This window comes from Saccopteryx bilineata, chromosome 4 (assembly GCF_036850765.1).
Source record: "Saccopteryx bilineata isolate mSacBil1 chromosome 4, mSacBil1_pri_phased_curated, whole genome shotgun sequence".
Taxonomy (NCBI): domain Eukaryota; kingdom Metazoa; phylum Chordata; class Mammalia; order Chiroptera; family Emballonuridae; genus Saccopteryx; species Saccopteryx bilineata.
In genome coordinates this window covers 12665376-12680743 of record NC_089493.1, presented here as the reverse complement: position 1 = coordinate 12680743, position 15368 = coordinate 12665376, and the positions used below count along the sequence as shown (strand labels likewise).

The window sequence follows — 15368 nt, the reverse complement described above, 5'->3', positions numbered from 1 at the left end:
TGCATGGCTCTGCTGAGTGTGGCTCACGCGGAGGGCCTGCCACCGGCAGCATCGTTCCCGCCCCCACAGCAAGCCCCGAGGCCACCCCAGGCCCTTAGTCAGTCTCACGTCCGTTCCTACTCCTAGCAGCACCCATAAACCATCACCAAATGTCAATGCAGACTCTGAAAGTTACACTGCAAAAATCAATACCCTACCCAAAATGACATTTCAGGATCAAAAGGATTAAAAGCTGAACAAAACAAAATATAGGAACTATCGAGAAAGAAAAAGGGGGAAAACAGTCCACTTTCTCACTTAAATCAATAAAAGTCATTAACGTTCCACTTCATGTGGGTTCCCCGTCCTGTCACCATCAGCACTGGTCTTGGGCTGATCCTGCCTGTGGTTTTACATTCCAGGGACACAATTCTACTCTGAAAACCCAACAGCATCAGTCTGGGGTGCTAAATGGTGCCCAACACGGCCGACAGGAAATGCTAACCGGAGACACGAATAATTCATGTGGGAAACCCCCAAAGCGTCATTTATTTCCCCGTCTCAGGCAGAGGTCGGGTCTGGTTGCGATGAAACCAGCCATCTGAATCAAGTGATCTGTAATTTCACTCATCTATAGATATGTATGTGTACAGGATTATTTCTCAAAATTCTCAGTGTCAAAAAAAGGTTTCCTATCTGAAGAGAACAGACTCAATAGGACAATTGAGTGGCCACCTCTCCTGCTTTTCATAACAAAGCCCTCTCCTACAGGCTTCTGTCCCACGACACAGGGAGGGATGTCTAATTCAAATGAGGGTTGTCTTCAAGGTTTCATCTGTCACCCGAGCCCTGCGATAAGGGTGCGGAGCCTCCTGGGAGAGGAATGATGGAAGAGAGGCAGGCCGCCCCCTCTTTCCGCAGCAGACTGCCCCCCACCCCCATAATGAAGGGGAGTCTGGGGACTTACGGAAATCAACCTCAATGCCATTTGGCTCATGCGAAGTCAATAATTAATACAAAACTGACACAGAAAGAAAAACCCTACAGGTAGAAACCATTTGAAATGTACAATTTCTTTTTTACAAAAAACAAGCGATGTCCAACTCAACCCGGACACATCCAGCCGACTGGTCGAGGGAGACAGGTGGCCGCGTCTTACGGCAGCCACGACCGCCCAGCCGGGAAGCCAGGCTGCACGGTCACCGTCAGAATGTAGGGCAAAGCCTGAAACTGAAGCCTCTCCTTCGCAAAAGGCAGAGACCATCATGAGGGCTCGATTCCAAGGAGCACAGACAAGTCGAAAGCTCCTGAAGAAAAAAAATCTGATGCCTTAACTCTCCGACTTCAACGGATCCTCCTAAGGAGCACGGACAAGGGAAGTGATAAGAGAAGCTGCCTTCTCACTTTGCCGAGGTCAAGTTCACGGCAGGGGACTTGAGTACCACACTTAGCCGAAATGCAAATCAAGCCCAAGGAAGAGTCTAGGGAGGAAAGATCATGTGGCAGGTGTTAACTCTGCCAGCATGTGGACATTACCATGGGGGAACTGTCCCTTATGAACCGACCAGTTTAGCTGGAGGCGGGCAACTGGCTAAATTAAAGAGGGATGGTGCCAAAGCAGGGGGCCTAGTGGTGGAACTGGCTTCGCCGCCACCCCCCTTCGTCACTTTGGATGAAGCTACTAAGATAAGGAACAGGCGTGCAAATGCTGCGGAACATGCCATCATCCCCTGGATTGAAGGCGCCCTTGCCTGCATCAGCACGGAGCTGCATGAGAGGAGGCGAGGAGCGGTCTACAGGTTAAAGAAAACACAGGAGAAGACAGAGTCTCAGGAAAAACCTAGGAGGACTTGGAGCGACGGAGGGAGGGCAGCTGGGGAGGAGACGGAGCCCACCAACCTTCCAGCTAAAGAGAAGGATGAGAGTCTTCTGTCTGAATGAACTTTCCTGTTCTGGTTCATTCAGAAGTCCTAACATGGCACCATTTTAGTTTGAAAAAAATAAAGTAAAATTCAACTGTTAAGTAAATATTCAATAGCTATGCTAGGCGTCCCCACACTGCACTGCACTGCACTGCACGCAAATCCCTTCCCTCATCACGTGCAATACTCAGCCACAGGTCTTACTCATTCTGTATCCCCTGAAATAGTCACGTGGGTTACCTGGGGGAAACCAGAGGACCTCTTCTCAGTTGTCATGTGACAACATTTCTGATTGTCTTCACACAGTAATAAGATACACATTACACATTTCTCATGGAGCCATTCATTACTGAGAAAGTAAAGGTTAACAGTTCAGTGGGAATTAATTTAGGCATAGAGGAGGCATTCAGAATTTAAACCACAAAGGTGCTTTTAGCTACAGATGTGCACCCAGCATTGCAAAATATGTACCTTAAAGATGCAATTCTCCCTTGACTACAGTACATTAAGAGGTAAGAAGCAATTTCATAAAGTGACAAATGCGCTTCTTAATATAGCAGATCTGAGAACATGCAGGGCTTTTTCTGTTTGTTGTTATTGTGCTCCTAGCTTTCACTTAAGTCAGACAGGACCACCCCAGCAGTGCCAGGAGCTGAAGGCCTCAGCACACGTGTGGACAGTGGATGTTCAGGGTTGGGGTTGCCCTGGCCATCTCTGCTTCTGTTCTCATCAGCTCTGTAGAGCAATAGCTAACTGAAACAGCACTCCAAAAGAGCCCTGACATTTACTATCTGAGCAAGTCAACTAATTATCACGATTGTTAATTAATACTCCCTCCTTTCATGCTCTCAGAGTAAAGAAAAGTTACTGGGAAAAATCGAAGCAAAAGTCAAGTATACTTAACCCTTTGAGTAGTGAGTTTTTTTCATGCTCGCTGACCCCCGGGAGTGAGTTTTATTTTCAAAAAATAAAATTAGTTCCAGTTACAGTTTTATTAACTTAAAATCATGTTTGATAACCAATTTATAGAAACAGTAAGAACATACATTTGCTATGTTTTTTGTTTCCTTACATATTTTTAAAATAAACCGATCATCCTCTGGATGGTCAGGAGGCACGAGGACCTACAAGAACGTTCGTACTACTCAAGGACCTAAGGAAGGCCTGTCCCCACTTGGCCCGATGTGTAACCCCCACCTCTCCACGCTGCAGGAACTAGATCAAGGGAAAGATTCCACTCTGGGTCAAATCAAAAGATGTTTATTCTTATAAATACATGCACAGCGGCATACATAGTACACGCGGGCACCACACACAAACCTGGTTCTGGGCCTCGCTCTAACAACAATGATGACTGACATTTGTTGGGCATCTTCTACATACAAGATCTTTCTCAATCCTTCCCAGATCTACACAGCACCATCCCTTAGTACAGATCAGTCAATGGAGGCTCAGAGGGTTTAAGGAATTTTCCCATGGTAACAAACTAGTAAGTGGCAGACCGGGGATTTGAACTTGTCGGCCTAGTGCTCTAGTCAAAGTTCTTAGATAAGTTTCCTACAAGACAGTAAAAATGAGTCCAGCGTGAATCAGACGTCTTCTCCCCTGGGAACTAGTAGGTGCCCTGAGACTCTGCATTTACAGAGGACCTATTCAGCCAGTTCCCCATGTGTCTCCATCCACGCCACTCAATGCCTCACTTTCATTCAGGAATTCTCCTAGACCTGGGCCTCCCCTGAAAGCTGAGCTCACAGGGCTTTCCTGCTTCCAGGCACTGATGTCACCGGGAGGCCAGGGCCAAGAGACTAGACCGCAGCCTTCTTCAGTTGCCAGAGACAATGGCCAGGTGCAGTCACGTGAGCCCCAGCCAGCCTCCATATGGCTCTGAAGTGTTAAGTAACATGCCTCTTACCTGAGCTCCCGCAACCCAGCCAGTATACAGCTCTCTCCCCTCAGGTCCTACCAACTTGGGGAGAATTAAGCAAAAGAGGTGCACAGCCACACAGGTGGGATATAAACATGAGACTCATGGACATAGATAGAAGGGAAGTGGTTATGTGGGGGAGGGGTGGAGTAAAGAGGGACAAATATACTGTGACGGAAGACTTTGGGTGATGAGCACACATCATCATCAAATGCTACAGAAATGTTTCCCTGAAACTTGTGTACTCATATTGATCAATGGCATTCCATTAAATTTAATTTCTAATAAATTTTTAAAATGTTAAAAAAGGTGAATAGCAGCACACAATGGAAGCTCCTAGCATGGGAGATAACACAGAACCACCTTCCCTGCTAGTGAGCTGACGTGTCTCCATTTGTCAAAAGTAAAAATCAGAGACTTAAGCATAGTGTCAGATGTGGAGCAAGGACATGGGTCCCAGAGTCCAGCTTTGCCCCAGATCTCACCGGGAGAGGGCAAAGGCTAGGATCATGCAGTAATCTGGGAGTCCAGGACTGCGGGGACAACTGAAGAAAAGAACCCCAACTCTGATAGGGTGCCCCAAATCCCTTCTGGGTTAAGATGGCGTCAACACGAATGTTAAACTGACGCTAACACCATTTAATGTGTTAGCATTTAGGAAGTGCATCATCTCATTTAACCCTCACAACCATCTCTTCAGGGAGGTACTTTACTCTCCGTTTTACAGCGGAGGGAACTGAGGAGCTGAGTGCCATGCCCAGCGTCAGGCAGCTAGCATGAGATGCCTGGACTCAACCCCAGGCTGGCTACCTAAGTGTTGACACTAGAGCTAGCTGGAATGCTTTTTATTTAATTGAGGAAATTTTTACTAGAGTAAAATGCATGTATCTTCAGTTATAGCTTGATGAGTTTTGAAAAATGAAACACTCCAGTTAATATACAGAAAACTTCTACCTGTCCCCGAAGTTCTCCTATAGATTTCAGTCAACCCCCACCTACTTCTGGAGGCTACAGCTGTTCTTATTTCTACCAACCCAGGCAGCGCCTCCTGAACACCCAATCAGTAAGCCAGGCGCTGCTTGCTATCGGTGCCACTCTCTCCTGATTACCTCGTCCTGGAGAGCCAGCCACCCAAACAACTTTCTGTTGTCCCTTTTCTGTGCCTGGCCCTGGGCAGAAGGACCCAGAAGCACTGCCTAAGGCCCTGAAGACCCGCACACTTCTCAGCTCCCACTTCTAGACTGATGACCTCAGCAAATCAGAGAGGAGAAAATAACATCTGAAACTGTCAAGGGGAGGGAAGAAGGCCTTCACAGGGAATTTAGCCATGGGCCAAGTGTGAAGGAGTGATGAGCTGGAATAGCTCAAAGCACCGCCCAACAGGCTTTCCTGATTTACAAGCAAGTGGTAAAAGCTTCAGGAATTCCAAAGGTCAGGGAAGAAAGAGAAACAGTCCCAGGGCTTTTGTTCCCTCTCCGCCTGGGTGTAAAAGCCCAATGAAAAGGCTGGGGCACTGCTGGTTTTTTTAATTAAACAGTCTTGGGCTTGGGTAAGGACAGGTTGCAGATCCACTGATCGACGGCACCAATGGAATCCCGTGATTTTGGGGTCTAACAAAATAGAGGGGTCATCACCAGAACTTGGTTATGCCACGGGACAACCCCAGGAAAACTCATTCTCATCAATGTTCCGGGATAAGTGCTGCCAAAGCTAACAGATTAGTCGTTTAGAATCTAACCAAATACAGGATCGGTAAGATTGGTAGTGCTTTTGGGAGAAAAACTATCAGGATTCAAGTGTCTCTTCCTCAGCATGACACTTCATGACTTATTGAGACAAAAAGAGCAATGTTCTTGGGAAATTTTTTAAAACAGACCTTCTTAGGTAAGTCTATTTAAACCAATTTCTGAATCTGCCAAAGCTAACTCCTCCTTCTCCTGCATGGGTCACAGAAGAAATGGATTCTCATCACCTAAAGGGTTTATACTCAAATATGACAACTTGCTTAGCTGCAGGTGGGGAGGTGAGCATAAGAGGTTGACCCACGGAGAACATTAGGATGTTTCCTTTTCCTTCAAGTGCCTATGAATCACACTGACACTAAGTTCGACTATATCCCTTGCAGTTTCTGAGTTAAAAACAGAGCGCAGCAGTGGGAGCCAACACCTACATGTGGCAGGCTGTCAATCAGACAGGCTCTGCAGAATTCAGCAACAGGAAAGGATGTGGTCACACATACATGCTAACAAGTACAACTCGCACCAAGACCCTGTTTAAGATGCATACTCCAAAAAAGCACCACAGCCTTTTGACTCCCTGTGCTTCTCCTAACACAGTGACCTGCAATCCAGCTCAGGAGAAGAAACTTAACCAGCCGCCCTTGCTACGGAGCAACTGAAAATGGAAGATGAAATGAAACGGAGCTCAGAAACATAGGCATTCTAACCAAGAGTGAAACCTTAGTCACTCACAGATGCTGCCGACCCACCCCTGACACTTCCTGTAACCAGACACTGTCCGTTACAGTTCCTTGACCCCTAAAAGTTTTGTTTTTTTTTAAAGTTTCATTGCTTAAACCACATTAAGTACCTGAGTTTGAAGTTAACTGTACTATCTACACCAAGTGTCTGACAGTCTTTCAATTCCACATTTCCTTCATCACACAAGCTGCCAACCCCACCCTGGTGTTCTTCATACCCTAACGTATGGCGGCAAAAAGGCACTTATACTGAGAAACCACTGGCCCCACGTGCAAAGAACTCTCCCATTGCAACCTCTGGTTCCCATTCTACAACTTGAAATTAAACTTTCCAAAGTATCGTTTTTGTCCTTCCTCCGTCTGTAACAACAACTTACATTTGCAACATGATTTGGTTCAAAAAGATGCCATCCACTAAATCCATGTACATAGTCAAGTTGTCCTGGTTGTCGCTTCCGAATGGCCCCAAAGTTTTCACCTGCGAGGAGAGGGATGAGGAGAGAAAGGCAGGAAAAGTCACCCCGCGCCCAGTCTGAGGCTCTCCAGGGCCAAGGTGGGCAGGGCCCGTGTGGTCCGAAGGGGGTCACCCAACGCCTGCCCACGCTTCAGCAGGCACCGAGCCGACCCTTCTCTAGGGCCTCTCTCCCGGCCCGCTCCAGGCAACGGACGCGAGACAGCAGGAGGAAAACTTCCTCGCCACTTCCCCCCAGCGTCCCAGAAGAAGAAAAAAGAAAAATAAAAGGGACTTTTCAATAAATTTCTCACGTCCCAGATCCATTGGAAATCACTGTGCCCACCCCAGCCTGTACATGTTCCCACTCGGACACCCAATCCCCACCCGTCACCGCCATGCACCGGCTGATCTCGGGTTCAAAAACTACACGAGGATATTTTGGGGGGGTGGGTCCCTTTCCCGAGTGGTCAAGCTGCAGGGGCCGGGGTGACCACTCGGACCTTGTTGACTCCTGGGCCCGCAGCCCAGCACCCCGGCGGGAACAGGTGTACCCACTCTCAGCCCGGGCCGGGAGCTCCGCGGGGTCCTGCACCCCGTACGCCGACTCCGGAGTTGGAAACGCCTCCGGACCCGAAGGTACGGACCACGACCCCGGCCGAGAACACTTGCTGAGTCCCCCGAGTCCCGGGCGGGTCTGGTCTGCGGCGACCGCCGGTGGACGGGAGAGGAGCTGGTGCACCAACAATGGGGCGGGGAGTCGGGCGCACTCACCCAGGTCACCAGCGGGCTCTGCAGAAAGAGCTCCAGGAGCTCCGAGACGGTCACGTCCATGCTGACGCTACAACCGCCGGCTCCGCGCCCCCGTCCCCCGCTCCGCGGCACAAAGCGGCTCTGGCAGCGAGCGGCGGGAGCGGGGCGACGGCAGCTCAGCTCGCGCCCGGGAGACAAAGGCGGGGCGCGAGCCCACGTTCCGCGGCTCCGGCGGCCCCGCGCCCCGCCCGGGGCTAAGGGAAGAGGAGGGCCGGCCTCTCGGGGAGGAACAATGCGGGCGCGGCCCCGCCCCTCGGCAGCCCTAGGCGGCCGGTGCGCCGCCTCGCGGTGTCTGCCCGGCAACCGGGCCCGGGCTGAGCTGGGCGCGGGGAGCGGGCGGCGGCGCGCACGTGCGTTTGGTATTAAGAGTCCGAGTGGCAGAGCCCGGCGGACCGCACGTGGGTGGCCGCCAAGCGCAGCCTCCGCGCGCTCTGGGCCCCAGCACGTGGCGCCTCCTTGCGCGCGTGCGTTTTCCGCGAGGCCCGAGCGCCAAGTGCCAACCTGAGTGTGCGGGCGCTGCCCTCCTCTCGTGCCTCCCCAGGTGCGTGCGGAGGACTGGGGCGTCCTGCCCCGCCGAGGTTGCCTCCGGCCGGCAGTACGCGGGGACACAGTGGAGCCCGACCCCGAGACAGCAAGCCCTAGGCAGGTGCGGCCCCTCGCACCGCCGGGAGGGCCAGTGCGCGCGCCTACGTGCCGCGGTGGGTCTCTCTGGCAGGTGGGGCGCAGGCCCTGAGGTCAAAGGAGGAAAGTTTGGATTGAGTTTAGACCGTAAGGAAGCGACCTTTTGCGCATCACAGTGCCACCTCCCGGGCTGGCTGCCCGCTAGAAGTTCTGTGGCCGCACCGACCTGGGCCAAGCCCATATGTGCCAACACCCCCTCCCCCCAGCCCCCAACCCCACCGCCACTTTGCCGGATAGGAGCCAAATTCCAGATTCCAACCTGGGGGGCATAGCAGCATCTTGGTGGCAAGCGACTGGAGAAAGGACAAAGACCCCAAACTGGATGGAAAGTAAGCCCTGGGCCCAGACCTCACTGCTGAACCAGCGGCAGTAGATCCGAGCTCCTGTCCTTCTCTGCCACCTCAACTTAGAGTGGTAATAATTTCACACTATATTATCACTGTTCAAAGAACTTTATACGATTTAATGTATCTAATTCTCAGGAGTTACCCGTATGAGCCAACGGGTGCAGGGTTGACCTGAAGCATCTAGCGCACTGTTCGTCAAGTATCCAGTATGCGCTAAATGGCTGCGGATGGGTTGTTAGTAATTTGAAAGTTGGCTCCATTGAGTGTTAGGGCTGCGGCATCTGCAGGTGAGAGGTGGTATTGCATCCGAGTTTTATCGCAGGTTGTGGGCTGGCGAGGAGGTGTGGCCCCAGGATCCAAATGGACAGTTAGGGGTTTCTAAAGAGAAGTGTGGAATTAGAGTGATGGAACAGGAAGTAGGAGACTGCGGATGAACTAAAACTTCGAGCCTATGTGGTTTTCTTGTGCACCAGAAATTCAGTAGTTCCTTAATACCTTAAATGCCCATATCATAAAATTGGTTAAGTTTAATTGTAGCCACACCCATTTTTATTTAGAAGGCCCGTTCTGTAAAGGGATGCTTGTGTGTGTGGCTAGAATTGTTTTCACACTGACCCTAATTCTTTTGTTAAACGAAGTAGGGGATCTTTAAAGTCATTTATTAGTTTAATAAGCATAATCTTTCACCATACTATAATACATTGGACAAAACCTTTCTGACAGTGAAATCATTTCCCATCTCAGTGAGAGAATTTGTCCCTGGAGGTGTTGATGGTACCTAGGCCTCAGCCAGGTCAGGAATTTGTTTTGGGCTCACATCACTGATGTTTCAACAGTTCATTGGCCAGAGACCGCCTACCATTCAGGAACTGACTCAGCATCCTTGTTCCTGGCCTTGTAAACTGAATGGTGCTGAGGCTACAGGGTTGGAAGGCTTTGAAAAGCGGATGACTTGGACAAGTTATTTCTCAAAAGTCTCTTAATCCCTAACATCAGAGAAAGGACATTTTCCATGTATGACTTTATAATTTTGAAGTTGAAGGTGATGCATGGAAAAGGGTTTATAATCACCGTCTCTTCTGCCCTGTTCTACCACGACTTTAGTAACTTATTTCCCTCTACGTCTCCATCAAGTTGGGACATAGCTTCAGAGAACAGACACATGGATCATGTACTAACCACTAAGCAGTGGCCCTCTTGGCTTTCACTTCATCTAAGACTTGACCCTTTGTTTTAATATTCTTGTCTTTAATTTCTGCATCAAAAAAAATAATTTTTCTTCTTTATACATTGTTTCCTAAACAGAAGCAATATTGTAATTATGATCTTCATTCTGATAAAGGAATTTTCACCCCTCTCAGAAAATGCTGGCTTAGCAGTATAAGCTAATGTCATCTCTATGATACCTGATAGGAGTTTAAATTATTTGTGCAACTTGGGGGAGGGAAGAGTGGCTATTTTTTAATGTGTCTGTATTTGATTTTTGTTATGAGCATATATTACTGTCATAATGTAAATTATTTTTTATTGTTAAAATACACAGTTTACCATTGTAACCATTTTTATATGTACAGTCCACTGGTATTAAATACACTCACACTGTCATACAGTCATCACCACCATTCGTCCCCATCAGTTTCATCTTGTAAATCTGAAACTGTACCTATTCAAAAGTAACTCCCATTCTCCCCTCCCCCAGCCCCTGGCAGTCCCGTTCCACTCTCCGCCTTGATGATTTTGTCTATTCTACTACCTCATATAAGTGAAATCATGTAGTATTTGTGTTTATCTTTTTGTGACTGGCTAACTGAATTTATCCTAATGTCCTCAAGGTTCATCCATGTTGTAGCATATTGCAGGATTTTCCTACATTTTAAAGCTAGACAATATTCCGTTGTATGTCACATTTTGCTTGTCCCTTTGACAATGGACACTTGTGTTGCTTCCATGTTTTAGCTAATGTGAATAATTTTGCTATGAACACAGTTGTATTATACCTATTCACAACCCTGCTTTCAGTTCTTTTGGGTGTTGTGGGGTTGCTGGATCATATGGTAATGCTATGTTTTATTTTTGAGGAATTTCCACAGTGTTCTCCAGGGCAGCTAGACCCTTTTACAAAGCAGTGCTCAGAGGTTCCAGTGTCTCCACATTCTTGCCAACACTTCCTTTTCTGGTTGATTTTGATAATAGCCATCCTAACGGCTTTGTGGTGGGATCTCATTGTAGTTTTGAATTGCATTATCCTAATGAGTAATGATGGTGAGTGTCCTTTCATGTGCTTAATAGCCATTCATATATCTTCTTTGGAGAAATGTCTATTTCAGTCATTTGCCCATTTTTGAATTTTTTTAAAATTTGAGTTGTAGTAGTTCTCTGTTTTTTATATTAACCCCATATCAGATGTGACTTGCAAATATTTTCTCCAGTTCTTTGAGTTACCATTTTACTTTGTGGATAGTGTCTCTTGAACAAATTTTTAAAAATGTTTTTCATAACATCCAGTTTGTCTACTTTGTTGTTGGATTTGTCTTTGATACCCTAAGAAATCATTGCCAAATTCAATGTCATGAAGTTTTGGTGTTACATTTTCTTCTGAGAGTTTTATTTTATTTCTATTGTTTTAAAGATTTAATTTATTGATTTTAGAGAGAGGATATATATAGAAAGATGCAGAGAGAAGCAGGAAGCATCAACTCGTAGTGGTTGCTTCTTGTATGTGCTTTGACCGGGCAAGCCTGGGGTTTCGAACCAGTGACCTGAGCATTCCAGGTGGATGCTTTATCCACTGTACCACCACAGGTCAGGCCGTTTTATTATTTTATTTTATTATTTATTTTTATTTTTTGAAATACTCTTTATTTTTTTTTATTCATTTTAGAGAGGAGAGGAGAGGAGAGGAGGGGGAGAGAGAGAGAGACAGACAGGGGGGAGGAGCTGGAAGCATCAACTCCCATATGTGCCTTGACCAGGCAAGCCCAAGGTTTTGAACCGGCGACCTCAGCATTTCCAGATCAACGCTTTATCCACTGCACCACCACAGGTGAGGCCCAGTTTTATTATTTTAGATATTAGTTTTAGGCCCTTGGTCCATTTTAAGGGCCCAACTTCATTCTTTTGCATGTGACTATCCAGTTTTTCCCATACAATTTGTTGAAAAGACAGACCTTTCCCCACTGAAAGGTCTTAGTACCCTTGTTAAATCGGCTGATCATATAGAATAGTGTTTATTTCTAGACTCTATTCCATTGGTGTATCTGTCTTTATACCAATACCACACTATTTTGATTGCTGTAGCTTTGGAAATACATATTTTATTTAAAAATGTATTGTATAATAAATATGTATTTTCCGATGGCTTTAGGCGACCCCTGTGTTTTGGTCGTTCGACCCCCGCTGGGGTCGAGACCCACAGGTTGAGAACCGCTGTGTTAAAGGCTTTATTCATTTTAGAGAAGATAGAGGAGAGGAACAGGAAGCATCAACTCCCATATGTGCCTTGACTAGGCAAGCCCAGGGTTTCAAACTGGCAACCTCAGCTTTCCAGGTCGTCACTTTATCCACTGTGCCACCACAGGGCAGGCTCCGTTTTTAAATTGGATTTGATTGTTTTTGATATTGAGTTCTATAAATTTTTTATATATTTTGGATATTACTAATCCTCTTACCTGCTATGATTTACAAATATTTTTCTCCCATTCAGGTTTTTCCATTTTGTTGATTTCCTTTGCGGTAGCTTTATTTGACGTCCCATTTTTAATGTTTGCTTTGGTTGCCTTTGCTTTTGGTGTCGGATCCAAAAAAATCAAGATGTCAGGGAGCTAACCGTCTGTTTCCTTCTGGTGAATTCTGCTATGGACCTAACCACAATCTATGCTGCTGTACAGAGAGAATCATATAAACCTGGGTCCGCCTTCTAGGAGCTACATTCCAGGAAATATACCAAGATGCTAACAAGTTTTAGCGCATACTTAGTAAACATCAGACTAGTAGTGGTCTGTGAAATACAGCTCATGCCTAGGTCTGGCGACAAAAGGCAAAGGTCTGTACTTCCATGTGACTTATGACCAAATACCAGTAAGAGCAGGAGTAAGAGGTGCTGGAGCCAGGGATGAATCAACCAGAAAAACTTAGAAATAAGAACTTGATTTGAAATGAGTCAAGGAGTGGGTAAATTTCTGAACCTAAAATACTCTGTTCTTATTACTAACTTAACATGCAGAGGTAGAAAGGACAGAAGTCTCGAGTCCTCCCTTTATATCCACAAGAGGGAATTTTGTGGTCAAGACCGAATCAAGCCTTTGACTGTGCAAGGGCATCAGCTAAAAGGCTTTTCCAGTCTATACAGTCTGTGTGCCATACTTGGTCTTCCGATCATTTATCCAGTAAACACTTGGAGATCCACTTGTGGGCTAGGCCACTGTGTTCCAACCACTGATCTGCCTGGTGCCAGCCCACAAAAGTTAACCACCCTGATGTATGAAGATTATGAGTCTATAAGCATTGGGTCTATAACCTTCATACATCAAGATGGTTAACTCTTTCACGGACTGGCACAAGACTTCTCACAGATTGGCGGTTGAAAAACACTGGGTTAGGTGTCATGCTAGATACCAGGAATTACCAAGTTAAAAATGCTGTAACATACCCTTCCTATGAGGAAAGAGAAGTATTCTCTCAGAGAACACTTCTGGTACGTTGGAAGGTGAATATGAGTTCATCAGCAGGCAAAGCAGGAAGAGTTGAGGGACACACAATGGCTGTATCTTTTAGGGCATGGCACAATTGGGTCAGGAACACACAAGTAATGTGGTCTGGCTGGAGTTTGGGAAGATGTATACCCAAGATTGAACCCTAGTGAATCCTAGCATTTAAGGGGTAAAGAAGGGAGCTATGACAAGATAGAAAGGTCATTAAAGCACATGGTACAACCAGAGCCAAGAGAACGATCAAGGAGACTGGACAGCAGTAAATGCTGTTAAGTAGTGTTAAGGATGAAAAGGGGTCCACGGAATTGGCAGGTAAGGTGTGCCCTAACCAGGCAGTATTTTGGAATGGTGGGAATAGAAAGATGCGAAACAAAAACCTATTTAACATCGTGTTGAAGAAATCACTATTCACTGAGTCCATGGAATACTGTACCTAGGAGAGTGAAAGGTCAATGAAAGTTGTCCCCAACCAGAGCTATTTTGAGGAACAAGACATCTGACTCCAGTAGTTAAGACGTGTCTGAAGAGAGGCTAACAGTTTCATTCAAAAGAGCCAAGGTGAAACATAAGGGACAAGGAGAGAAAACTCAAAGGGATCTAGCATTGGGAATCACAACATGCGGACAGATGGCTGCCCCATTGCCTCATGTTGTCTGTTTCAGTATAATGGTAAACAATACTCCATCCTTTAACCTTTTCTAATCCTCTTGTTCAAAATGGATGTCATGACAAATTTAATATAACCTGGTAAGAATTTTTTTTTTTTTTTCATTTTTCTGAAGCTGGAAACAGGGAGAGACAGTCAGACAGACTCCCGCATGCGCCCGACCGGGATCCACCCGGCACGCCCACCAGGGGCGACGCTCTGCCCACCAGGGGGCGATGCTCTGCCCATCCTGGGCGTCGCCATGTTGCGACCAGAGCCACTCTAGCGCCTGAGGCAGAGGCCACAGAGCCATCCCCAGCGCCCGGGCCATCTTTGCTCCAATGGAGCCTTGGCTGCGGGAGGGGAAGAGAGGGACAGAGAGGAAAGCGCGGCGGAGGGGTGGAGAAGCAAATGGGCGCTTCTCCTGTGTGCCCTGGCCGGGAATCGAACCCGGGTCCTCCGCACGCTAGGCCGACGCTCTACCGCTGAGCCAACCGGCCAGGGCTAGAATTTTGAAGGTCCTCAAGTTTTCCTCCAAAAGGGATTTCAACAATTCTATTTAAACCAAGATTTTCATGGTAAACACTAGAAATTGTAAACACTCTGAAAAGTTCCACTTAAAGAAGAAATCTTCCAGTTTGACCCTGCCAACAGAATTTTGCAAGCTTTATAGAGACCACTGCTTACATCAATTAAGAACAAAACCAGGAGGGATGTTTCTGCCCTGCTCTCCGCCTCCCCTTTTCCAAATTCACAAAAATTGACACAAATTGGGAGTTCCTAGGGACAAAATGAAGGATCTGAATACAATCGGTAGGCAGGGGAAAACCATCAAGCTTCTGTCTGTATTAAAAAAAAAAAAAAAAGCAAAGCAAAGCCAGGGCCGAGTTTCCAGGCAAGTCAGGATGTCAGGTGTTTCCTGCAGCAATTCACTTACTTATCTTTTCAGAAATTGTTTCATAATTGCTTTGAGAAGTAAATATTTTTCATTTTAAACATTACAAAATGAGCAAAAGAACCAGTAAGCACCATTAAAACATCAAACATATTCACATCATTGTATTTACATTATGCATGTGTACGAGCATGGACTTTGGAGTCAGGTGGAACTGTGTCAGGTTCAGATGCTGTATTACTAGCTAACAGTCTTCCTCAATGAAATGACAAGCTATTTTAGACTCCTTTCTCCTATTATAGCAACCAGTGCCAAACTTCTGCTTCAGTAGCCACAATCCCTACGGAGACACAACAGTCCATCCACAGAAGGGCGTTTCTTAAATGTTGAAGGCCAACAGTTAACATCTTTCTTAAAAACATACAGACAGTTGAAGAAGACAAGGGATGCTTCTTCCCTCTACCCACGAACCCTCAGAATACGAAGGCAAATAAGTGTTCCGAGTCAGTTTGAAAGGTAAGT

General features: G+C 46.7%; 1 protein-coding gene and 1 pseudogene across 2 annotated transcripts in view; one reads left to right on the top strand and one right to left on the bottom strand.

The window, feature by feature from the left end:
* CCDC88C (coiled-coil domain containing 88C) overlaps nt 1-7751 on the bottom strand; it is a 133008-nt gene extending 125257 nt beyond the window's left edge. For both annotated transcript variants that reach the window (XM_066273235.1, XM_066273237.1), the window contains exons 1-2: nt 7530-7751; nt 6682-6782 (exon numbers count right to left, since the gene is read on the bottom strand). In XM_066273235.1, coding sequence (XP_066129332.1) covers nt 6682-6782; nt 7530-7589 — 161 coding nt within the window. In that variant the 5' untranslated portion in view covers nt 7590-7751. The remainder of the gene's footprint in view (nt 1-6681; nt 6783-7529) is intronic.
* On the top strand, nt 4-1920 carry LOC136333826 (V-type proton ATPase subunit D pseudogene; annotated as a pseudogene).
* Nucleotides 7752-15368: the final 7617 nt, after the last annotated feature.